Consider the following 14,612-nt stretch of genomic DNA (forward strand, 5'->3'; position numbering starts at 1 on the left):
CTCTCTGTCTCAGAGACTTTCAGCCATGGCTGGTGTTCATCTAGACCATTTCCATTTCCTCTGCATCACTCTCAGAAGTTGGAAACATCTCCCTTGCTTTTTGGACAAAACTCAGCATTATATAGTCAATGATCTCATCTATTAGCTAGGATCAGGTGATTTCTAATTTCGGTATAACCCCTCCTCCCTATAAATATTTCATATTCTTTGAATATATTCTTTAAAGGGCAGTTGTAAACATTTATAAGTTATAAATAGAATATCATGAAGCACAGCTGGTATCATCTACTGTTCCAAATTAAAGCCTTTCCAAACCTCATCTGGAGGGGGAAAATTGCATACTGCATATTGTTACACAACCAGTCCCTCTGTCACAGTGCTGCCATTGGACTGATGTGATCAACTGCAAGAGCAGAGACTGCCACCAAGCATTTTCTGCCCTTGAAAAGTGTAAAATGTCATCTCAGAATCTATTATTGACACATTCACTTACCAGGCAAAACATAGGAGTGGACGGAGAGCTGGAAGCTGCGTCAGACATTGAAAGGCCAGCGTGTGATTCATCTCAGACAGATAGCTGTGTTTTATTCTTCACAATCTTTTAAGTAAAAGCATGCTAAAATCCTTAAGTAATCTTCACAGGATCTAAACACAAATGTAAGCACTCGGGAGGCAGAGGCAGGCGGATTTCTGAGTTCGAGGCCAGCCTGGTCTACAAAGTGAGCTCCAGGACAGCCAAGGCTACACAGAGAAACCCCGTCTCGAAGGAAAAAAAAAAAAAAAAAAAGAATACAACTTAAACATTGCTTTATTTTCTTTAATACTTAGCAAAACAAAACAAAATTGATGCTTTTATATCACTAATAGGAAAAATAAGTTGCACAGGATTGAAATAGTAACCAGGGGCAAAATATATTTAAGATTGTAGCTTTGTGCATCAATGCTGAAATTTGTTTTTTCCCTTTTATAGGGCATCAAGCAGCTCAGGAAAGCCTGATGTTCCTTGTTCCCTGTACATGAAAGAGCTACAAGGTTTCATTGCCAGAGTTATGAATGACTACTTTAAACACTTTGAATGCTTGGATTTTGTTTTTGACAACACTGAAGCTATTGCCCAAAGAGCCATTGAGCTTTTTATCCGCAATGCCAGTCTCATAAGACCTCTTGGTGAAGGTGGGAAACTGCGACTCGCTGTTGACTTTGCACAGGTAAATTGATGCATTGCTGCAAGGGAACTAATGCTTGAGCCCCACTGCTATCTGTTAAGTAAACATCAGTACCTTAACTATTCACTTAACATCAGTACCTTAACTATTCACTTAACATCAGTACCTTAACTATTCACGTCGCTAAAGAGAAAAGAAGACCCACCTAAAACTAATTCACTACACAAAAGAGTTTTAAAATATTGTACCAAATACTGTTTCTGTTTTTCTTTCTTTTTTTTTCTTTTTTTTTTTTTTTAGTTTCTGGAAGCTTTTAATTGATTCCCTCCCAAAAGGCCAACTGCAATCAAAGGGGGTGAAAGGTCAAGATCTTATTGTCTTCAAAACAAAATCGGCTTAGAACTGGATCACTTGGCCCTTTCCCTTCTTGTCACTTCCCAGTTCAAAATGCTTGCATCTCTTAACAGCCAGCATCCTCTTAGATCCGCAGTTGGGCTCAACACACTCCAGTCTCAGCATAATCTTCTTTATAGTTTTAGCCTTTTTGTGGAAAATTGGCTTGGTCTGCCTACCATAGCCACTCTGTTTCCTGTCATAACGCCGCTTTCCCTGGGCATACAAAGAATCCTTGCCTTTCTTGTACTGTGTCACTTTGTGGGGTGGGTGCTTCCCACATTTCCTGCAGAATATCCAGCAGGTCTTAGGCACATTCACTATGTTCGAAGGAGCGCTATCAGCTCAGGAAAAAAAAAAAAAGCTGTTTTTCTTTTTAACAAAATTAAAAATCATCTTTGATTGTTCAAGATTAAGGCAAAGTATCTTATGTCACAATAAAGCAACCCTTTGTATTATTTCTATTTTCTCATCTCCCTAAAGCCAATAATAATCATTGGTTTACTTTGCTCAAAATAATGTATGCCATGAGCTGATGTTGTAAACAGCAGGAATGGAGCCCGGATAGTGAGCATCTGTGTTCCGTGAGAGACAGGCAGGGGCCTGAAGATACTGCCTGATTTTTTGGGTTCTTCACTAAGTGCAGTACTGTTTTGCCCCTGTGGCTAGCCTTAAAATTACCCCCAACTACCTGAGTCTTCCTCCTACCCCTTCAGGAATCAGAAGCAGAGAAGACGCCCTAAGCCCCCAGTGTCCTCAGAAGATTCAGAAGCAGGTGACTAGGTCAAGGGTGAATCCAGCTCTTAACCCTTTCAAAGCTGTTGGCTTTACTAATCTCAGTAGTCATTCATGGGAGTCTCCATTGCAGTCTGCCCGGTCGTCCTTGGACATACTACAGATAGTTACTCCTGTCAGCACTGAGTCCCCGTGTGTCTGAGAGCATGCCCTGGGCCTCCTGCTCAGGGTCATGGCTGCCAGGTGCTCCCACCCCGTAGCATACTTACAGCCCAAACCTGGCTTTCAAAAGCTCCTGGCTTGTAATTGATCAAGCAGTTATTTTCATTCCCCAAATGAGGCTGTGAAACTACACAAAATCAACCTTCCTTTGGAAAAGGTACCTTTAAAAGGTACATGTGAGAAAAGAAATTAAATGCTCCCATTCAAATGGCTTCACCTTGTCCATTTTCGTCACCTTCCTTCTCTCTGAATAACGACTTACGGGAGGCAGTTGTGTCCGTGTGTCCAAGGACCTGTCTTACTCCTTAAAAATACCTCTGATAGGTCTGTCTCCTGGCCCTCTCCTAGGTTTTGTTTGTCTCCCCTCCTCCTCCTCCTCCTCTGCGGCTCCCTCCCCCACCAGCTTATTTGCATTCTTCTCCAGCTGGTCCTTGAGTCACTTTCCTGGAGGCAGCACTTCAAGTCCAATTAGAGTGGCAGCTGAGCAGGAGATGGCCAGAGTGAGTGTGGTAGGAGAGGGAGGCTTGCTTATTGTAATGGATGTGTTCTCTTGAAGGATGGCAGCCCCCCACTGCAGCTAACCCTGACTCACAGTGCACAGCCTCCAGTGGTGGGGTGAGCTGCAGCACTCAGAATTGTATCTCTGTCCCCCAGCCCCTTTCTTTTAAAGACATATTACCTTCTGAAGCCATTTCCTCCTTAGGATAAATGATACTCTGTTACTTATGTTTGACAGATTCTTGTGTTTAGAAACGGTGTTTTCACTGTGATGAGTGGACTTTATAGCTGTGCAGTCGGGGTTTAGTTGTGGAGGCTCAGCCCCTGTACCTACCCTTGGTTTGCTGCTCCACAATGTGTCCCAGTTTAACAAGATCCTACCATTCCTCTTAGCCTGGCTCAGGAAAGACACGTTGAAGTGTGGTTTTTGCGTCCAGTAGTATTAGAAACCCTTCCCGGGTGTAAGGTCAGAATCAGGACTCCACTGTTTTTCTAATTAAACTTTGAACTGGGGTTTTGATTTCACTAGATCAAAACTGTAATTGTGTGTGAACCCCAGCTTTCAGAGTCCCGTTTGGTTGGAAATGTTTTGTCTGGATTAGTCAAAACTCTCAAATAACATTTCCCTGAAATGTGTCTGCTTCACAGGCAGCCAGCCGTTGGGGACCAGAGCCTTTTAACTGGCTCATAACTGAAAGGTCTGTCGATTTGTAATCACAATTAAACCAGGCCACTGAGGTTACTGGAATCCAGAGCACAGGGTTCTCTGTGTCTTTGAAAAGGGTTCTTGTGATGAAAGTCCCTGCTGTTTGGCTGAAAGCAGAGCTCAAGAAAAGGCCAAGAGAAGGAATTTGGGGAGATTTTGCTAAACATGAAGTTTAGCGGTAAAGACAATAAGTGAAGCATCGTAAGGACTCTTGGAACAATCTTGACCTCCACAGGGCGCCAGTGCAGAGACAAGGCAGTGCAGGCTGCCATCTGGAGGGCTCTTACTGAGGGAAGTGCCTGCCCGCCCGCCCGGCATAGGTCCCCTAAGAATTAGGTCATGAGCACGAGGTGGCTTCCTACAGGTAATTAATTTCCTGCTGGGACCACATTGCCTCTTTGTCTACACTAATCACTCAGCAGTTCAAAAAGCCCTGAGCTTGTCCACGCCCGCAGGGTTCTGCCTAATCCCACTCAGGGCAGACATGCCCACTGTCTGCTGAAGTGCCATCCCCCTGAGCCTCACTCAGCTCTCTTTTTTTCCTCCAAGGAAAAGGACAGATATTGAAGTTGGAATTAAATTCTTTACTGATGCTCCTAGCAGTTTCTATTCATACATTTTCTGGTGCCCTTTAAGGATACATTTTTATCTTTCCCATACTGCCTCAAAAATGTGAGTTAGAAAGGAAAGCAAACCACTGTTGGTTCTGACTCCTCTTGCCTTTTTTCTCTTGACCATTGTCAGGGCACAAATGCCCCTGAAACATGTAGGTGTGTCCGGTGGCTGACCAAGTGCCTGGTGGGTACTGAGCAGCAGCCAGGCGGGGCAGCAGCCCAGAGGCCTACCACCGAGCGTCCATCTGTAACCCCGCAGACTCCTCCAGCACAGTACTCTGCCTTCAAGCATGGACTTCAGTGTTTAAAGGGAAATGACTTTTCAGTCCCTCGGGGGTCATTATAGATTAAAAATTTATCTGAAAGATTTAGCCTTTGAAATCTGTCTGTGTCATCACGGAGCTCACAGTCATTTGAGGCGATAATCTTTCATACAGGAACTTTTCCATTGCTATTTAATTGTTTTAACATTTAGTCTTACTCCAGGGCTAGGTCAAAGGTTGTTTGGCTTGACCTTTGAATATAATGAATCATAAGGGTAATAGGAAGAAAGAGATGACCAAAATATGTCATAGAAATTACATCACAGAACATGTGCTTGGAAACCCGTATATGCACACCACAGTTATTGGTGGGATAGACTTGGCCAATCAGAAGCTTGTGGCCAATTACGTAGTTACTTGTGTTCAGTGCAGAGTAACTGTTCCATTCTGGAACAAACTCCCAACAGGGCCCGAAGACTAGCCCATCAGCCCTGACTTGGGTTTGAGAACAGTGGTCCCCAGCTGTTCTTATCTTGTCAGCAAGAACACTGGCATTTTCTTCTTTAAATTTTTATTTCTTTAGCCTTCATATTCTAGAGTTTTCTAATCATGTAAGATTTTCCCCTTAAGACTTAGTGTTTATTCTGAATGTTGGTGTTTATTTTGAGTCTTCAGTATCAGAAGATCGGCACTGACCTAACACGAAAGCATCCCGCTGCACGCCTCTCTGTGCGCTCTCATGGCCTAGTAACCAGTCTGTGGGCTTCTGTATGCGTACTGTATCTATTTCAGCAGCACACCTAACATTTAGCAAAATCATAAAGCTATTTGGGCATGGATATTTGTGTGTTCATGTACACATTTATACATGGCTTATGATCTTATTGAATAGTTACATTTAAAAAAAACCCTTCACTAAATATGAGAATTCCTAAACGAAAGACAATCTTCTTCTAATTCTCTACCTCATGCTCACATATAACGTGGTACCTGGCTGTGAGTCGGGGGGGGGGGAGGGGAGTAGAACTTGCTTCACAAATGATGATTGATTAAGCGTCTGGGGCCCCCATTGGCAAGGAGTGCTGAGTGCTGTTTCATGAGGGCGCTGATCCTGTGACTTGCTTCCCTGTGTGTTTCTTAAATAAAGACACTGCACTATTGGGGAATAATTTGCCCTCAGCTGCTTTCTAACCTTGCCCTTTTTTGTTTGTTTGTTTGTTTTTGTTTTTGTTTTTGTTTTTGTTTTTTGAGACAGGGTTTCTCTATATAGCCCTGGCTGTCCTGGAACTCACTCTGTAGACCAGGCTGGCCTCGAACTCAGAAATCCACCTGCCTCTGCCTCCCGCCTGGCGGCCTTGCCTTTTTATGGAGCACATTTTTTAGTTAGCTCGAAGGACCAGTTTCCTCTGTGTACCAGAAATTGCAAACAATTTGAATGAGCATGTGGTAGATAAAGAACCAGGAGCCAGTTAATGTCAAGTAGAATTTCCAGTCAAAGCAGGAAAATAAAAAGAAGTAAAACCAACATTTGCTAATTTCTTGCATGGGGACAGATTAATTTAATAGTTTAAATAAGAAAAAATTAAATACTGATAATTTCAGAATTTTTAAAGACCTATATTGTTTTCATTTTATGTGTTTGAGCATATAAAATGCCTTCATGTATATATATGCTCCATCTGCGTGCCTGTGGAACACAGAAGGGGGCACCAGATCCCTGGCAGTGGAGTTACAAGCAGTTGTGACCCACCATGTGGGTGCTGAGAACTAAACCCTGCTCCTCTTCAAGAGTCCTTAACCCCTGAGCCATGTGTCAGCACCAACTTAGCACTGAGTACTTCTTTGTCATGCAAGCAGAGCCTATGCGTGTAACTTCTGTAATTATACCAAGCACGTATTATCATCTCCACCTGACTTACGACAGAGCTAAGACTAGGTCACCTTATAGTGACTGTAGTTTAGAATTCTGCCACTTACGTGGCGCTGAAATCTTGAGAGCTAAACTTTATAATCACTTGGACCATACTGACTGGTAAACATTTTCATCAGTTCTACTGACTTTGGAGACTTGCAATGCCTACATAGAATACAGAGCATAGTCTAGAAAGCTTTTTTTTTTTTTTCTCGATATTTCAACTAAGACAGTGTCTTAGATAGGGTTTTACTGCTGTGAACAGACACCATGACCAAGGAAAGTCTTATAAAGGACAACATATATTTAGAGCTAGCTTACAGGTTCAGAGGTTCAGTCATTATCTTCACGGTGGGAAGCATGGCAGCATCCAGGCAGGCATGGTGCAGGCGGAGCTGAGAGTTCTACATCTTCATCTGAAGGCTGCTAGTGGAAGACTGGCTTATAGACAGCTAGGATGAGGGTCTTAAAGTGCACACCTACAGTGCCACATCTACTCCAAGGCCATACCTACTCCAACAAGATCACAGGTTCTAATAGTGCCACTCCCTGGGCCAAGCATATTCAAACCATCACAGACAGAATTTGACCTTCTTCTCTTACTTAGCAGCATCAAAATATCTCATCTGGGGCCTCTTTAGTAAGAAATGTTATTAAAGTCTTTACTTTTTAATAAACTTAAGTGGCTTCCCGAACTTGTTTCATAGCAGCTAACATTAAGTTTATAAAGATCACAACTTGTCTGGATTGAGGTAAAGTAATGGTTAATCTGTCAGTTGATTGGCTTGCAAATGTCCTAGGAGGTCAGTAAAGCACAGGAGGGTTTCCAGAGTGGGTTACCTGAGGGAGGGGCCTTCCCTGAGCTAGGTCCAGCCATCCACAGCTGGGCTGGAGCTGAGAGGGGAGGAAGAATGCCAGCAGCACAGGCATTCTGTGTTTGCTGACCACCACCTGGTGAGCTGTTGTGCCCCTCCATGCCTTCATGATGGACTGAACCTCAGAAGCTATGAGCCCAGATAAGTCACTCTTCTCTTCATTGTTCATTTCAGGAAAAACTGACAAATACAGATCATGTGACAGGTCCAGCCTTCAGAGTCAGACATATAAAGCTATGGACTGTCTTTTCATGTTTTAGATGGAGTTGGCTGTGGGCCCCCTTTGCAGGCGAGTGTCGGATCTGGGAAAGTCCTATCGGATGCTGAGGTCATTTAGGTGAGACTTTACTCTTTTATTGTAAGCGAGTCATCTTACTAGCAGGTCAGTCCTTTCCTCCTTTACAACATCGTCAACATTCATTTTATATTCTAACAATTCCACTATGAGATGGATCATCTTAGAAGTTATTGTTTAAATCAGAGAACCTTCTAGCATTATATACGGTAGCTAATACCATAGTGGAAATGTATGTTTTCTCTGTTGAATTTTAATTCATGGGTTGAGCTGATGTGTGCTTTCTAACTTCCTACTCTTGCCAGAAGCATATTAAGCAGAAACACTGGGAAATGCACTATAATATAGGCATGGGTTTTTTTCTGAAAATTTTATTCATGTACATTTTTGTTCTTTTCTGTTTTTTTTTGGGGGGGGGGAGGGCAAGGTTTCTCTGTGTAACAGAGCCCTGGCTGTCCTGGAATTCACTTTGTAGATCAGGCTAGCCTATAACTCAGGATCTCTGTCTACCTCCCTCTGCCTCCAGAGTGCTGGGATTAAAAGTATGCACCACTAGGCCCAGCTGTTCAAGTACATTTTCAATCCAATCTAGTTTGAAAAGTATAGACTATAATATAAACATACAGCTATTGACTACAACAGCTCAGTGGTGAGCTTGGGGAATGGGCGAGGGAGCTCAGGCAGAATGGGCTGAGCTCAGCTGACCACCAGGTCTAGGGTTGAGCTTCCTACAGACCAGGTCAAAGGGAGGGATAGTGCGCTAGTTCATATGCATAGTCTAAAATACAGCAACTTACCACTACGGAACACTTTGTTCTGAAAACATCACGCAGACTTCAGTAGTAGATGCTAAAACATAAGGTCACCAGTGGTGCTCATACGGCTATTTATTCCGTAGATTTCCAGATTTTTCACGTAATAACTCATAGAAAATATTCACACTAAAAATGTGGCCAACCCTATAGGCTGGAAAGATCTTAATAGTAAACATGTATAACAATGCTGTGAGTCCAGCATGCTGCATGGAAGGCTTTTACACACACTGACCAAATGTGTTTCTGAAAATGGCTCAGTCTTGGAAACTAGTCAGTAGTATGCCCTCCCAATGAAGGCTGTGCTCTCTCACATCATCAAGCCATTGTCATAGCCGTGTAGGGAGCCAGGATTGCTGACAGGGACCATGTGTGCGCCTTACCTTGCCCATTTCTAGTCAACAGAATTACTTTTTCAGTGCCAGTGGCACAGCCTGAATTTTGCTTGTTTTGCAGTGGAGAATCACTGCATGTATGTCCACAATTGCAAGAAAATGTCATCCAGGCAGTGGTGGTGCCCGCCTTTAATCCCAGCACTTGGGAGGCAGAGGCAGGAGGATTTCTGAGTTCAAGGCCAGCCTGGTCTACAAAGTGAGTTCCAGGACAGCCAAGGCTATACAGTGAAACCGTGTCTCAAAAAAAAAAAAAAAAAAGAAAGAAAGAAAAGAAAAGAAAAAGAAAATGTCACGGGAGATCTTCTGTATTTTTTAAATACCTTCTTTAGATCTGATAAGTTCTTTAAAATAAATAAATAAGTCTCTAAGTATTGTGTTAAATTCCAGTTCTGCACTAAATTGAAAATTTGTAAGGGTCTAGGGTAACCAATCTATTGTTCTTCTGTGTGAACTGTAAAAATAATCACATTGAAATAACTGTACAGTCATTTCCTTTGAGTAAGACGGTGATACGGTTTATTAGTTACTATTCTGTTCCTGTGATAAAGCGTCATGACTAAGGATTTACAGAAGGAAGAGTTTATTTTGGTTTATGGTTCTGGAGAAGAGTCCATCAGAGCAGGGAGGCGGAGCCACAGCTGCAGGCAGGAGACAGAGTCTGAGAGAGCAGGCTGGGGTGCTGTGGGCTTTAACCTCAAAGCCTGCCTAGAGCAAGGCCACACCTCCTGAACCTCCCCAAGCTCCACTTACTTGGAACCACATGTTCAGATATCTGAACTTTCGGGAGGGTATTTTATTTTCATTTAAACCACTACAAATAGTAGGCTGTGCCACGGGATCAAATGATACCCAGGCTGGGTCAGTAAACATTCTGAGGGCATTGTCAAGTAGCTTTTGGTAAAGATCTGAGAAAAAACTATTGACATGACGTTCATTTGCTACATTAGAACTAGGCTCTTGTTTTCATGTTTAGGTTTTGTTGTATATATACTAAAATAGTGCTGATCTTAATTTTTGCTGAGGTAGGATGGCTTTTACCTCAGTACTTTGACATTTCTGTGACAGTTTGGAAAAATAAAATCTGAAAATAAGTTTTATGTAAGACTGATTATCCACTTATGATGGGAAATGTCCCGTTAACTCTCCCCATGTTTATATGAGAAAAAGAATGCCGAAAGAACAGTCAGGCTTGGATAACTTCTTCTTATACCTACTTAGAGAATCAAAAGTTACTGTTGACCAATCCATACATTTTAAAATTATACTTTTTTCCATAAATTAATTTATTCACTTTACATCCCAACCACAGCCCACCTTCTCCCAGTATCCCCCTCATTACAGCCCCTCCTCCTGTTCCTCTCCCCACTTCTTGCCTCCCCTTACCAGCCCACCCTCGCACATCCTCTCCCACTGAGGCCAGACAAGGCAGCCCAGTAGGGAACAAGATCCACAGGCAGACAACAAAGTCAGGGACAGCCCCCCACCCCTACCCCCACCCCCACCCCCTCTCTAGCTCTTGATAGAGTAGTAGTCAATCTAGATCTGTTAGGCTTTTGACCATGTTATTACATGGTAAGAGGATGTGGGGCTTTCCTAATTCTGCTTTGTTTGTTTATTTTTCCTGGTAGGGTTTCACTATCTGACCCAGGATTGAACTTGAAATCCTCTCGCCCCAACCTCCTGAGTTCTGGGATTATAAGAATGTACCACAGAGCTTGCCTGGGATTTATTATTGTTGTTGTTGTAATTTAGAGCTTGGGCTGGCACCATATGCCTGTGATTCCAGTGTTCACTCAGGGAGCTCAGGGGCAGCTTGAGCTACAGAGAGGCCCTATCTCAGTATGAGCTACAGCGAGACCCTATCTCAGTATGAGCTACAGAGAGACCCTATCTCAGTATGAGCTACAGCGAGGCCCTATCTCAGTATGAGCTACAGCGAGACCCTATCTCAGTATGAGCTACAGCGAGGAGACCCTATCTCAGTATGAGCTACAGCGAGACCCTATCTCAGTATGAGCTACAGCGAGGCCCTATCTCAGTATGAGCTACAGAGAGACCCTATCTCAGTATGAGCTACAGCGAGGCCCTATCTCAGTATGAGCTACAGCGAGGCCCTATCTCAGTATGAGCTACAGAGAGACCCTATCTCAGTATGAGCTACAGCGAGGAGACCCTATCTCAGTATGAGCTACAGCGAGGCCCTATCTCAGTATGAGCTACAGAGAGACCCTATCTCAGTATGAGCTACAGCGAGACCCTATCTCAGTATGAGCTACAGAGAGACCCTATCTCAGTATGAGCTACAGCGAGGCCCTATCTCAGTATGAGCTACAGAGAGACCCTATCTCAGTATGAGCTACAGCGAGACCCTATCTCAGTATGAGCTACAGCGAGACCCTATCTCAGTATGAGCTACAGCGAGACCCTATCTCAGTATGAGCTACAGCGAGGCCCTATCTCAGTATGAGCTACAGAGAGACCCTATCTCAGTATGAGCTACAGCGAGGCCCTATCTCAGTATGAGCTACAGAGAGACCCTATCTCAGTATGAGCTACAGAGAGACCCTATCTCAGTATGAGCTACAGAGAGACCCTATCTCAGTATGAGCTACAGCGAGACCCTATCTCAGTATGAGCTACAGCGAGACCCTATCTCAGTATGAGCTACAGAGAGACCCTATCTCAGTATGAGCTACAGAGAGACCCTATCTCAGTATGAGCTAAAGCGAGGCCCTATCTCAGTATGAGCTACAGCGAGACCCTATCTCAGTATGAGCTACAGAGAGACCCTATCTCAGTATGAGCTACAGCGAGACCCTATCTCAGTATGAGCTACAGCGAGACCCTATCTCAGTATGAGCTACAGCGAGACCCTATCTCAGTATGAGCTACAGCGAGACCCTATGTCAGTAAAGCAGCAGTTCAGTATAATTGGAGAGTGAGCACTGGGCCAGCCTTTACAACACCTCGAGTTTACTTCACAGTGTTACCAATCCTGCCATACATTTGCATGCAGACCTAGGCACTCAAGCTTATATTATACATGTCTATGCAGAACCGTATATGTACATTTCGTGAAACAAGACTGGCCCTCGTTTTGTATAGTATCCTCTGACTGTCTACTTGGTTATTTTAGCCTACAGTGGTTTTAGGATCCTCTGACGTTTGGTTCCACAGCTTTCCTTTGCCTCCCAGGGCCCTGAGTCCTAAGCTGCAGTTGTTCTGCTGAGTGGGCAGTGTTCTCTTCTTCTCTCCAAACCCCGAGATGAAAGCATGTGCCCTTTCTCCTGGGAGCTCCTTGCTGCAAACAGTCCCGGGGCTCCCAAGGTCCAGGCATAGAAACAGCATTGCATCCTGCCTACAGAGCACCCCACATACTTGAATTAAATGAAAAATGCAATAGGGATTGAATAGTACCAAAATATTCCTACTGATAGGAATCCCTACTGTCATTCTACAGAAAGCTACTGAATTGATGCTAGCTTGTAGTTATTTGATCAGACTAGGGTAATAGTATTAAACTAGATTAACAATTAAAATAAAACCACAGTATTATTTAGGGTGTTCAAACCCAGGCCTGGTATATAAAGAATGTGTTTGAGGCTCCAGGAGAGGGGAGCTGTGAATACGTAGGTGGCTCTGCTTCTGCCAGTGCTGCCATTGAGAAAAGACAGGTTCTCACAACTTCTCTGAGCTGGTACGGAGGGGGTGCTTTGCAAAGCTTTCCTATGGGATATGCAAAGGTAGAAAGCTAGCTCTGAGATAGGTCTGTTTCCTAGGCTTCACAGGGGATGTGTACTTTATCCAGGAGAGTGTACTAAACCCCAGAAGAAATCTCTTGTAATCACCTAATCATAGCCCCTCCCCTTCCCCTCCCCCTCTCCTTTCCCTTTTTTGGGGTTAGTTGGTGTTTGTTTGTTCGTTTGTTTTGATTCGGGTTTTCTGTTGTAGCCCTGGCTGTTCTGGAACTAGCTCTATAAACCAGGCTGGCCTCAAACTCAGAGATCTGCCTGCCTTCCTGTACCTCACAGTTCTGGGATTAAAGGCATGCACCACCGCTGCCCACCCTAGGACCCATGATTTTTAGCCTGCATCCTTTCCATTGTTGCTGAGCCCTCTAACAAGAGCTAGCCATCAGCCAGTAACCCTCTGCATGCTGCATCTTGGCTATCATTTACAGGTCATTCAAAGTTACTGTTCCACCATGTCCAGGTGAATAATGGACAATATTGGATTGGCTCTTAAAATTTTATAAAAACAAAAACAAAAATATTCCCTAATATAACACTAAATTAAGAACAAATCAAAAAATAAATAAAAATAGGCTACAAAGGAGATGGTTGCTGTGGCCCACTGTACCATAAACACTGCTATGTGTTAGTATGGAGAAGGGAAGCAGGACAAACTAACAAGTAAACAGGCATCAAAGCCTTGTCCTTTACATCAGCAATGGTTTTTTTTGTTTTTTGTTTTTTGTTTTTTTTTCAAATTTCCTACTTCAGCTTTACTTTTTAGTGAGAAAAGCCAATAATTTTCATTGTTAAATTCCTCATATTGTTATCCCATCTAGAAATAGTAGAAGAGTTAAAGAATAATATAACATCCATGAAAATGTTTCCTAACAAGGTAGGAGGCAGGGCAGCCAGTTACTCAGGCAGATTATGGAATCCACAGGCGGCCTCATTCTGAGCAGTCTGAGTTAGGGGCCATGGAGCAGGAGAGGGCAGCAGGGACTCCTTTGCCAGGGAGGAGGAGAGTGCCAGCTTAAGATCTCAGCTACAGGGCTGCTCCTCCCTCAACCCCCCAAAGCCCTAGCAAGCTCTCCCTTTCCACAGCATGCTGCCATCTGCCTCTGGGCACTCTCTCTGATGGTAACATCAGTGGACTAGGTAATTAAGCCAGCAAGCTTCTTGCATACATTTACATTTTGCTCTCTCCATTAGAGTCCCTCAGGCAGCAAAAACCTTTTCATAGTTGGGCAGAATGCTGCCTCAGAAAAATGCTGACATTCCTGATTTGCCCCTGCAGGCTTTGCATTTCCTCATGTGACACGTGTGTCAGAACTGTCAAGACTTGCCTGCCTGTCTGCAGTCTGACATTAACCCCTGAGCACCAGATGCCCGAAGACTGACTCTTCATTGTCAGTGTGGATGCCCACGTAGATCTGCGAGCTGACAGAGAAAAGCCCAGAGACACTGGTTCTAAAATACAGAGCCTGCCTTCCAGCAGGCCCCATCACCTTACCCCTGAAGGGACAGTTTCCTTCTGAAGTCTGCAGCCTGCATTGCTGGAACCTTCTTTATCTTAGTTTATTAGATCAGTGAAAACAGTCAGGAACTGGGGCTGTGCTATGCTGGAGCTTTTAGATAGGGAGGGAGAGGGCGAGAGAGCTCCAGGCTCAGGAAGAGGGGAACAAGCGGTAACTAAGATAGATGCTCCTTTGTGCTGGCTTTCCTTTCAGGGAGAATGATTGACACCACCTTTCTAAGGCTCTGATCTATTGACCATATACAAGTGCTGCTGTGCTGGCTTTCCTTTCAGGGAGAATGATTGACACCACCTTTCTAAGGCTCTGATCTATTGACCATATACAAGTGCTACTATATCTCACCAAGTAAAGCAGGCCATGTCTATATTAATAAAGGGAATAATTCATCAAGAAGATATAACAATCATAACTATATATTGTGCCAAATGTAGGAACTCTATCATGAGTATTGTATTCC

At 43.7% G+C, this 14,612-nt stretch overlaps 2 protein-coding genes across 3 annotated transcripts in view; one reads left to right on the forward strand and one right to left on the reverse strand.

Moving 5' to 3' along the window:
- The window catches only part of Cog5 (component of oligomeric golgi complex 5), a 303,977-nt gene that overhangs the window by 256,910 nt on the left and 32,455 nt on the right, over positions 1-14,612 (forward strand). For both annotated transcript variants that reach the window (XM_021179459.3, XM_021179458.3), the window contains exons 18-19: positions 971-1,208; positions 7,645-7,721. In XM_021179459.3, the coding sequence (XP_021035118.1) occupies positions 971-1,208; positions 7,645-7,721 (315 nt within the window). The remainder of the gene's footprint in view (positions 1-970; positions 1,209-7,644; positions 7,722-14,612) is intronic.
- LOC110307256 (large ribosomal subunit protein eL42-like) lies at positions 1,480-6,621 on the reverse strand. The gene is made up of 3 exons (XM_021179528.2): positions 6,575-6,621; positions 5,294-5,397; positions 1,480-1,903 (listed from the first exon to the last, which is right to left on the reverse strand). Exons 1-3 carry the CDS (start codon positions 6,619-6,621, stop codon positions 1,563-1,565), a joined length of 492 nt encoding a protein of 163 aa, XP_021035187.1. The 3' UTR covers positions 1,480-1,562.

The sequence above is a fragment of the Mus caroli genome, unplaced genomic scaffold (assembly GCF_978045245.1).
Source record: "Mus caroli unplaced genomic scaffold, Mus_caroli_1 scaffold_14, whole genome shotgun sequence".
Lineage (NCBI taxonomy): Eukaryota > Metazoa > Chordata > Mammalia > Rodentia > Muridae > Mus > Mus caroli.

Coding starts and splice junctions, on each gene's coding strand:
- LOC110307256 (XM_021179528.2), bottom strand. CDS start 6,621: ATGGTCCAAGTGATTATAAAGTTTAGCTCTCAAGATTTCAGCGCCAC. Junction 5,398..6,574: donor TCTCAAGATTTCAGCGCCAC/GTAAGTGGCAGA, acceptor GCTAAATGTTAG/GTGTGCTGCTGAAATAGATA. Junction 1,904..5,293: donor GCGGGATGCTTTCGTGTTAG/GTCAGTGCCGAT, acceptor TTTTTTCCTGAG/CTGATAGCGCTCCTTCGAAC.